Below are 10,638 nucleotides of genomic sequence, written 5' to 3'. Positions count from 1 at the left end.
GACAGCTGACACCAGCACTGCTGACCCCGGCGCTGTTGGAGTCCTGAGAGTGTGAACGGAAGAAAGAACCGGAGGAGCCAATCGACAGCGGTGTGAAAAACTGACGGGAGAGAGTGAGAGAACGAGAGAGAGAGAGAGCGAAAAGGGTCAGGATGACAAGGAACATTGTTTGGAAGGTAAAGAGCTGATGAACTCCCACTAGGACTCACTGGTGAGATGCTGGAGCGATCCATGAGTAGGGAGGTTGGGCTGGGGGTCATGCTGGACCTCTCCATCAGCCTCTCCTCCCACAGACGCAGCCTCCTCTCACGCTCCTCCAGCTCCTTCTCCTTAGAGTAAAGCTCCCTCTCCAGCTTCCGAAGACGTTCCAGGGTCGACTCAATTTCACACCTGCAGTATTTACACACAAACACTTAGACACCACTGAATCTGAAAGTACTTCATCAATGTACTCAGGGTTTTCAGTTATTGATACAATTTTAGTACTCATTTCCCTTTTTCTTCCATCTACTCCTTAAATTTAAACACAAACATCTCTACTTTTACTCCTTACACTTTCCACACGGGCTGTTAGTCAACGCATTTTAGTGGCGGTAGAAATGTCCCTCAAAGAGCTACTTTTATACTTTGAGTACATTTCTGGGTTCTTGTCTTTCCACATTAACTTTAAAAAAATCAGTACTTTTATTATATAAGCATCAGTACTTCTACTTAAGTAAAGAAAGCGTGTACTTTTGTCTCCTCTGGGCTTGGAACATTCTTTTAAAAATAAGCTGAATTTGTCACTGTGGAGAATGCGTTCAGCTGCAGTACTGTCTCCTGCCACAGGAGGTCACTGTGGGGAGCTGTCCATTTACCTGCGTTCACGAATACAATCAACTCTCACGGCACCTAAATATAGACAGAGATGTGATGCCCACATCCATACCTGCTCCTCTTCTCCTTCCATACCTCCCGTCTTCATTCTTCCTGCCCCTCCCCTCCCCGCTGATCCCCCCACCCACATACACACACTCCTCCTTTCCTCATCTTGTCCACGTCTTTCCAACCATACCCAAATCTCCCCTCAGAATTGATTGCCTCGCTGTACTTGTGTTAAATATGCCCAGAATCTCGCACCTTCTCTCTTTCCTCCACTCCGTCCCCCACCCCCGTCTCACCCCTGTCACCTTGTTTCCCATTATCCTCGCTGTTTTTCTCTTGCTCAGTGTTTTAGACTTCACATGGACACAATACATTTCTGTTCCTCCCTGAAGTTCTCCTCTTCAGCTTTCTCTCTGTTACCTACCCCCACCCTCTGCCTCTACATCCACCCTTTCTTTCTCGCCGTGGTGAAGCGAGGACAGAGTGGAGGAGTAGAGGAATCTCTTCCATGGACACTTTCCAGAGAGCTTATTATAGACTGAAGTAGAGTACAGAGTCACACATTCAGCTTCTCTCCTGGGCTTTACAGTCCTCTGTGTGTGTGTGTGTGTGTGTGTGTGTGTGTGTGTGTGTGTGTGTGTGTGTGTGTGTGTGTGTGTGTGTGTGCATATTGAGTTTTATGTGGAGAACTGTAAACCGAAGACTCCATTTGTAACTGACAATACTTTATTTTGTACTCTTCACACCCAGTCTCAATACAGATGATGCCTGCAGAAGTGTGTGTGTGTGTGTGTGTGTGTGTGTGTGTGTGTGTGTGTGTATACCTCCACTGGTCCTTGTTATGTAGGAAGGAGTTACACTGATCTGGAAGCCTGCTGTCGTTGGCCATGGTCTCCAAGGTTACCAGCACCTGCTTAAACTGTGGACGCTCCTGTAAGCACACGCACGTACACAACGTACGGTAACTACCAATTTTTCTTTCCTTTAAATGACACGAGTGTGACCATTTAAATGCTCTCATTTTCAACACTTCATTGCGTTCCTTTACCTTCGGGTCTGCTTGCCAACACTTCCTCATCAGCTCTGCGAAACTTGCTGGACAGCTGGTGGGGATGGTCAGCCTCTGGACACCCAGACAACCACAAACACACACAGGCCTTCAAGTCAAGTGCTTTTCCACAACATTCAAAGATGCTTGACGAACGTGCACCACTGAGCTCTTCAGTACTACACCGGCTTAATCAACTGATACCAAACAGCAACTACCTGAGGTCACAGCTTTTCAGAGCCTGTGTTTTTTTTCCACTTTAACTTGAGGATGAATATGAATTCATTTATCTGTAATTAAGTCAAGAATACATGTACTTCTACCACTTTGTGGCTTAATGCATCAACTCGACCTCAGTCATCCCTAAACTACTACAAAGCTACACTGCTAATACACAACACACAAAAGCAACCTGCGACACCGTTAACCGTTTCGGTGCAGTATGCAAAGTTGCCGTGGCAGCAGCTACAACGTGAGGAAGTATCTCATTGAGACACTTGGACTCATCGACTCTAACCTGCATTAGGGAGACCTTGAACTCTGGGAAACTGTGAGGGGAGTCAGCTGTAGCAGCATGATGGCTACTCACACAAACCTGAGTGTCCGACTGCACTCGCAGCTCTACAAGGTTGTGCGGTGACATCAGCTGTGAATGTATTATTTACCATGGTTGCACAAGCAGAGCAGCACCCAAAAAACACAAATACGTTCTAAATCAATCATCTGTTGGATTAAAACTTCCACTCTGTTTAATACTTTGTCTCTAACGCGTAAACTAGCAACAACACGTAAGCGCCCCGTGTTACAGATAGAAAGTCCCCCCCCCCCATAAAAAACAATCCCCCCCACCCCGGCATCACCAAAGGTCTGAATGAGCCCAGACAGCTCCATAGTAGAGTGTGGTAAATGGAAAGAGTTTTCTCTGGGGATTAATCCTAAAATATCAGCGCCTGGGTGGAGAGAGGGCAAGTAAGAGGGTCAGGAAGAGAGTTACAGCGACGGAGGGGAAAATCAGAGGGAGGCTGGGAAAGAGAGAGAGAGAGAAAGAAAGAGAGAGAGAGAGTTATTTAGGGAGCGTATTTGGAGATTAGCCAACAGCTACGCAGGAATCATGTTCTGTGAGTTGTTTCTTGGCTTCCTGTGTGTTTGTGTGTGTTTGGGACCGTTGTGGGGGACCGACTGAAACACACTACACCATCATCGTCCCTCATTTCCCATAAACCTCTTGAATCAAGCCTCCTATCACTGCAGTCTTTCTTCTTTACTCTCACTCTCGTAAAAAAAAAAAAAAAAAAAGGCTGTAGCTGGGAGGGTAAGGGGGGGGGGGTGTTGTGGGGGGGGGGGTAGTTCTGGCCAAGCTCCACCGCTGTGTATCCAGGCCTTACAAGCGCAGAGAACTGACATCAGGCCTAAAAATACCCCGCCTCAGCCTCACCAGCTCGCAGTGGAAACCATGAGAGCATCGCATTGTTCCTGCAGCTCTCAGACGCTGGCGGGTCTACATGCTTGCAGCGGGTTCACTAAAGTGTGCGTATGTGTGTGCGTGTGCCTGCGTGGATTCATGTGTGTTTACCTCTTGTTTTTCCACCACCAGCCACGCAACCTGCAGCCCTTCAAAGCCTTTGAAAGGTACTTCCCGGGTCAGCATCTCCCACAACACCTGGGCACAGAGCAGAGGTCATTCAGATGTGCCGGCGGTTCAAGATATTTTGAGTTCTCTGGGATGATGTGAGGACGTTTCAAGAGAAGACGTAAAACAGGACCAAAGAAAATACAGCTTGGGAGGATGTAGTTCAAGCGCAGAGACGCCTGGCTTACGTGGTTCTGACTTAGAGAAAAGTTTCAAAAGGTTTAGTGTCATATAAATACACGGAACTCTGGATTAACTATAAGAGGTTATTGTGTAAGTGACCAACTGTAATGCATTATTTCATTTCCACCTCCGTGAACTCACCACGCCATAGGAGTAGGTGTCACAGGTCTCGGAGACGGGCAGACTCTGAATGACTTCAGGTGCCATCCAGGGAAAAGTGCCCACCACCGTCATGTGAGTGGTATGAGACAAGAACTTAGACGCCCCAAAGTCACAAATCTGAAATCCAAACAAAAAAGCAAAGAAACTGAAATGAGCAGAAGGAATAATGCAGATGCGTGTTGTTGTTGTTGTTGTTTTTCATATAATAGAAGACGCACAAACCTTCAGCACTCTGTCCGCTGTCATCACCACTGTGGGAGAGAAGCAGTCGCCGTTAAGTTGACATCAACAGTCAAATAGTAAAGGAGGCGCATGTTTCCATCGGAGCATGGAGGGTGGATGAGTTACCGTTGCGCGATTTGAGGTCTCTGTGAATGACTTTGACGGGAGCTTCTGCGTGGAGGTAATGCATCCCTGGAAGACGCAAAGGGTTAATAACAGCCGCGTATATTTGCTCATGTTTTTAACCTGATACTGATTTTTCGGCCTAACCTGAATTAAAATGGACTTTTCTTCAATCAGGCTCTGTTATTGACGGTTTTACAACTTTAACCTGCTCATGTGGCGACGCAGTCTGTAGAAACCGAGCATGCTCGCACACGCCAGTGAATCTAGGAGCTGAGAGACACGGCGACGTGACAGCGCTGCTTCTGTGACGGGGACGCCATCGTGAATCTGCGGAACTCGAAGGCCATGACCGTCTTGGTCTCGCTGTCTTTTAGATTCTTGCTTAAAAACAGTGTTTCTTGGGAATTTTTGTGGTTCTCTTTTCTACATTTTACATTTCCGTTTCTTACGATCTATTTTTGTCTGTCTTTTATGTAACATCATTTTTTTATGTTTTATTATGAGCTGGGGACCAATTCAATTTTCCCACTGGGGATTAACAAAATCTATCAAATGTACTATAAGGCTCATGTGCTCATCAGACAAATATTTAACTGTATTATTACTTTATAATATTCTGTGTAATGGAACTCATTTTTTCAGGATTTTTGTTTGTTTGTTTGTTTTGTTTTTGGAGAGAAAAATAAATCAATTTCAAAAGATACCGCTTCTTTCTGCCTGTAATCACTCCAGTCGTCACTCAAGTAATGTCCCGCCCACAGCAGAGCCTGATTGGTTGCTTGTCACGAGTGACGGCCTAGCAAAAGTATTTCGTTTGTTTCAATTGGGAAACTGTTAGTTGATGTTATAAGAAATGTTGCAGGGAGATTGGTGCTCTTGATGTTTTAGGACCGTGAAGAAAAGTTCTAATTAAACACACGCATATTATTTAAAACCTGTAGAGGAGCTTCTGTTGTGCGTAGCCTCGATCCCACTGATGACTTATCATCAACGGCAGCCATGAAAAAAACATACTGAACAAGAACCCTAGCAGAGCGTTAAATGATTATCAAGCAGAAAGATTATTTTTCCAAATATATAAAAAAAAATGAACTGGTAAGACGATCGTGAGGGTAAAGCTGTGAGGTGTTACGGTACCTTTGGCTATCTGGATGGCCCACGTCATGATCTGCTCCATGTCCATCTCTTCACTCTGCTCACTGGACAGGTACTCATACAGAGACCCTCCACTAGCATACTCTGGAAAAGGTAACACACACACACACACACACACACACACACACACTTTTATAGTCAAGTCAGAGGACAATCATTTTCTGGGTAAGACCTCCAAGCATCCGCGCTCCTGACGTTCAGCACTGTAGCAGAGGTCGATCTTGCAACGTGACTTGCGATTGTAGTGAAAATGAACGCTTTTTTTCTTTTCGCCTTCTCTGAAATCCAAATAGAAACGGCGATGTGATCTGTGCTGAGGCACCACACCAGCTTGAAACCTCACGTCAGGTCTGTAGCGCCGCCTCGGCTCATATTCTCCATCCATCAAAACGCTGCAGCTCCAGTGATTTGGATCATTCTGGTGATTTGAAGATTGGGTGAATATTTTGATGAGTAGTGCACCCCAGTTATTTCACATCAGCGACCCCTGACCTTAACTTTTAAGCCTTTAACTTAAAGTTTAACTCTTTAAATCACATGAACTGTGGCAAGTCCTCATATTATGGTATGTTCTGATGCACAAATTTGTTCTTACACATTACAGGACTTTTTTTAACCCTCAAATTTGTCTTACAGAAATGAAGGGCAGCCTGATGGATATTATTCCTCCTGTAACATCAAAGTCAGATGTCAGGAGCAACGAGTAACAGATCAGCTTTGCTTCCTGCCTGTAAGACTAAATTGAGGGTGAAACGATCGTATCTGGTGCGAGAATATTTCATGAATGAAGCCCAGTATAAAAGCTGATGTGCATAAAAACATCAAGGATCTCTCTCTCTCTCTCTCTCTCTCTCTCTCACACACACACACACACACACACACACACACACACAGACACACACACACACCAAGATTTTCACCAAAACATATGTATGTACTGAATAGAGGGATGAATGACAACATCACTTTTGTGATGCAGCTACAGCTGGAAGTGTCAAAGGACATCAAATAGCACTTCACGGGACACTCCAAACAAGCGGATTTAACCCGTTACTGACTGAACAGATTCCCTCTCAGAGATCCCAGCAGAGATCAGCTGACACTCTCACGTCTCCTGACTCTTTTTCTACATCACCTGAAGGCTGGTGACCTCTCAACTCTGTCTTCCTGCACTGTCAACGACTGATCAGTCTCAGGAGCCCTGTCCAGCTTTTCAGTGGAAAAGAGTAAAATCTTCCCTTCAGACGGCTTCTACCTTTTGCGGATTGCTACAAGTTACAGTGGAACTCCAAATGCAGCAGTTCACAAGTGCTGCACTAGTGTATTGTTACATTATCTGAATCATGTGACCCCCATGCAGGATTACAAGCACATCCAAACATGCTGGTTTCAAATGTCCTGCCTGGAAGCACAGCAAGAACACACACATAAACACTCATCCAAACAGCAGAGGATGTGGTAATGAGTCTGTAGGTTTGGGTCAAATGCACACTTGTCAGCCTCACACACACAAACACACACTTGTTTAGTTGCACATCAATCAGATCTGACTACTAAACCCTTCATGCGTCACACTGAACCTTGACCTTATCTTGACCTTATGGAGGGCTTTGAAAATCTGAATTAAGCCAAGTATCAATCTTCTCTCTGCCACCATGTTCTTGAGAGGATATCTTACAAACCATAAGTAATAACAGACACACACACACACACACACACACAAACACACGTGGGGTCTGACCTGTGACAATGCCATAGTTGGGAGATTCCAGCACGGCTCCATAAAACTGAATGATGTTCTTATGACTCAGGACACTGAGAATCTCAGCCTGGAGAGAGAGAGAGAGAGAGAGAGAGAGAGAGAGAGAGAGAGAGAGAGAGAGAAACACAGCAAATGAACAAGTTTATAAGCCACCTCCTTGAGTGTGTGACAGGAGGGAAACACAATCTTTGAGATATCAGAGTGTGAATCACTGCCAGTCTTCTTTCAAAGATTTGCTGAATCTTTATTTAAGGCCGTTTGTCTCTGCCTGAGGTGAAGGTGCAGCCTGCAGCAGGTTGAGTGTCCAAACAAAGACCTTCCACACTGCTGTGACAAACATGCCATTAATCTCAACTGACATGCAGGTCGTACCCTCTGCATATGTGGAATATGTAGCTGTTGCCCGGCAACATAATAAGCAATAAAAATGAAAAAAAAAAACTGAAAAAGAGATGTATTTACGCTGCTCCAGCTGTGCAGCAGTTTTGTTTTGTTTTTCATGTGTGAGTGTAGTTTTGCAGCCAAGATCCAGATTGAGATGAATTATGGTTTGTTCCCAATCAGCTCTGTTTTACATTACCATCACTGCAGCTCTCACATGATCCAGCTTGTATTTATACATCAACTGTACACACACTTGTCTACACGCCCTGCATGTGTTTGGGTGTGTGTGTGTGTGTGTCTGTGTATGGGTGTGAGAGAGCAATAAATCCAACTAATCAAACCCTCTCTTTTAGCTCGTTAACCCATGTTTGACTGCAGCAGTTCTTTGGTTCTTGCACGCTTTACATTATTGCTTCAATCTGCTGCTGCTGCTGCTGCTAAAACAATAACGCCACGTTCAGCTTCACCCTTGGGTCACCCTGACTTCCTGACACTGGGTGACAACCTCCACCTTTTTGTATTATAAATAACATGGGAGGAAGTTCTGTTTGGATCAGCCATCAGAGGTCATGGAAAACCACCCAACCTGAACTTAAGTGTGTGAAGCCAAAAATGACCACACACTACGCCCATAATGTACAATGGGAGGAACTAGGGAGTGCTGGCATGAATATGTGCTCCATCCACAAAGGGGGGGGGGGGGCATCCAGAGGTATGTTTAAGATAAACACAACAGGGGAGGAGGGGCTCTGGAGCCAGAGACAATCTGGAAATTGAGAGGATTCATGTTGAAGTTTGGAGTGGTAACAAGCCACGGAGGAGCTATCTGACATGATAGGATCGGATATTGATATGGATGTGCTTTCTGCAGCTGTATGTGCATGTGTGTGTGTGTGTGTGTGTGTGTGTGTGTGTGTGTGTGTGTGTGTGTGTGTGTCTGCGTCCTACCTCTTTGTCAATCTTCAAAAGCTTCTTCACTGCCACCTCCTTGTCCTGGGATATCCAGAGAGCTCTGTAGACGCTCCCAAAGCTGCCTCCTCCACAGTTCTCATAGAAGAGCAGATCCTCATGCTTTATCTGCACAAACGACGAGCCAGGGGACGACATGGCATACTGACACACACAAACACACACTCACATGCGCGCGCACACACTCCCCAAAGTGTGCACGCTCAACCGACACCGTGGGTCCCCCCAAAAAAGTATAGTTACGGGTCAACAAGTGAACAAGTGAAGGACAAGAAATAAAGAGCGCCAGAGTAGTTTCCTCAGAGTCGGAGTGGATGTTGTCAGTCAGCAGAGGAGATTGCCAGAGAGGAGAAACTAGAAAGTGCTGGAAAGAGAGAGAGAAGTTTGTGAGTCAGTAAAAGTCATGAAGGCAGAGCCTGTGCAGCTGTCACTGCAAGACAAGGTTGCCTGATAGTGGTGATCCAGTGTAACTACAGCAGACACAGACAGACACAGACACACACACACACATGCACACACACTAACACACAGAGCGCAGAGATGAAGGGGAGGTGAGTGTGTGAGGTTTGCCGTCAGCAGACATACTGTTCAAATATGGTCAGTGGCATCCAGGGCATTCCTTCTTCCTGGATAACCGTGGCTATATTAAGCTCTCTCTCTCTCTCTCACACACACACACACACACACTAACTCACTTACACACACACACACACACCATTTCCAGCCTATTGCATGTCAGACATAGTAAATCAGTTAGCAACAAGGATGACTGCTATGAATACTTAAAGCCATCTCTAATACTCTGCATCTACACACACACACACACACACACACACACACGCACACACACACACACATATACATGCGCACGCGCAGAGAAGCCAAGCGGGGATAGTGTGTTACTCAACCTGACAGGAATGACCCAGTGACATCATCAAGTAGGATAGCCGTGTGCCATCACTGAGTGGGGACAGGTGTGATCGGCCGTGGGTTCTTCTCAGCAGTCACCAGTAATCACCAGGACACGTCACAATGATTGAAACACTAAATAAAACTCGATGAACAGAGACGCCGTAGTGAATCAGAGTGTAAATAAACATCCTGCTGGTTAGGAAGTCACTAGCCAAGCTTTGGCTGAGTGCTCTGGGTCTGATCTTGATGTCTGGCAGGTCATCGTGTCAGCAAAAACGAAAATCCATGCAACATGCAGGAGGAAGGTTAGACGCTAGAGGAGCAGGTTCCTTTACCAGAACAGTGTACCTTGGATATCTTAACATTTTCTCACGCTCCAGGTTGACCATTTGGAAAAATAGGTGCTGCAGGGCTCATATGAGGAGCGTGGAAGATACCATATTGTATAGGGATAGGGAGAGTTCCTGTTATCACAACATTATATTTATTTTATATTTGCATCACTGGACTTGAGACGGATACAAAGAAGAGGAGTTCCAGTTTAATTATTTAGTCCAAAATGTACCTTAAAAAGTCTCTTTCAGTAGATTCTCCTAACCTGGTAATGTTGTGTCTCTGCTACTTTTGTAAAGAAACATAAAAGATGCTTCCTTCCTGATGTCACATGACCCATTTTCCCACACATATAGTAAATTAACTGAAGCAGAGGCACCTACAGATCAGCCAAAACATTAATTCCACTTACAGGCTTCTTATTGAGTACAATTAAATCAACCCACACCCGTAATACAAATCAGCAGCTTTTAACGGAAGAATCCCACAAATGTGACAAATTTCCCACAAATGCAATCCCTCATTTGATTGCGGGGCTTTGTTGTGTTTACAGGCAGGTGAAAATCTTCTGTTTTCAAAATTGTAATAACTTCCCACACTCATAAGAAATCAGTAATTTCATCTCAAACTGCTTCTCACACATACGTTAAAGGTCAACATTGGGTCTGGGGGCCACCAGCAATGCTGCAGTTTTCAACTACATTTGTGGGTGTAACGACCCCCCCCCCCCCCCCCCCACGGGAATAATAATGTTCAGTTTTTATTGAATCTGTCTGAGGGAGAAGTTGATTTATTGTCATTGTGGAGGCTGTTGCAGTACACTGGGTTCTACTGGTGTATCGAATATTTTGTCCATCTTTCAAATGGATTAAATTGATAAAATCTCCC

General features: G+C 45.1%; 1 protein-coding gene and 1 long non-coding RNA gene across 3 annotated transcripts in view; one reads left to right on the top strand and one right to left on the bottom strand.

Annotated features, from left to right (window-relative positions):
- LOC147261407 (uncharacterized) overlaps window positions 1–8,836 on the bottom strand; it is a 10,139-nt gene extending 1,303 nt beyond the window's left edge. Inside the window, exons 1-11 of the mRNA XM_086203402.1 lie at window positions 8,485–8,836; window positions 7,132–7,219; window positions 5,373–5,474; window positions 4,236–4,301; window positions 4,110–4,138; window positions 3,867–4,004; window positions 3,486–3,572; window positions 1,913–1,987; window positions 1,689–1,795; window positions 210–390; window positions 1–100 (exon numbers count right to left, since the gene is read on the bottom strand). The exon at window positions 1–100 is cut by the window's left edge and continues 1,303 nt beyond it. Coding sequence (XP_086059528.1) covers window positions 1–100; window positions 210–390; window positions 1,689–1,795; window positions 1,913–1,987; window positions 3,486–3,572; window positions 3,867–4,004; window positions 4,110–4,138; window positions 4,236–4,301; window positions 5,373–5,474; window positions 7,132–7,219; window positions 8,485–8,643 — 1,132 coding nt within the window. The 5' untranslated portion in view covers window positions 8,644–8,836. The remainder of the gene's footprint in view (window positions 101–209; window positions 391–1,688; window positions 1,796–1,912; window positions 1,988–3,485; window positions 3,573–3,866; window positions 4,005–4,109; window positions 4,139–4,235; window positions 4,302–5,372; window positions 5,475–7,131; window positions 7,220–8,484) is intronic.
- Window positions 1,709–5,020, top strand: LOC147261408 (uncharacterized). 2 transcript variants are annotated; one of them, XR_015115758.1, is made up of 4 exons: window positions 1,709–1,820; window positions 3,507–3,761; window positions 3,877–3,959; window positions 4,097–5,020. It is a non-coding gene; the product is annotated as an uncharacterized LOC147261408 (long non-coding RNA). The 2 variants fall into 2 exon arrangements; XR_015115757.1 differs by having other exon boundaries at window positions 1,757–1,825.
- Window positions 8,837–10,638: the final 1,802 nt, after the last annotated feature.

This window comes from Aulostomus chinensis, chromosome 5, assembly GCF_037954235.1.
Source record: "Aulostomus chinensis isolate RoL2024-O1b breed Wild chromosome 5, RoL_Achi_v1.0, whole genome shotgun sequence".
Lineage (NCBI taxonomy): Eukaryota > Metazoa > Chordata > Actinopteri > Syngnathiformes > Aulostomidae > Aulostomus > Aulostomus chinensis.
This window is presented reverse-complemented; position numbering and strand designations above follow the sequence as displayed.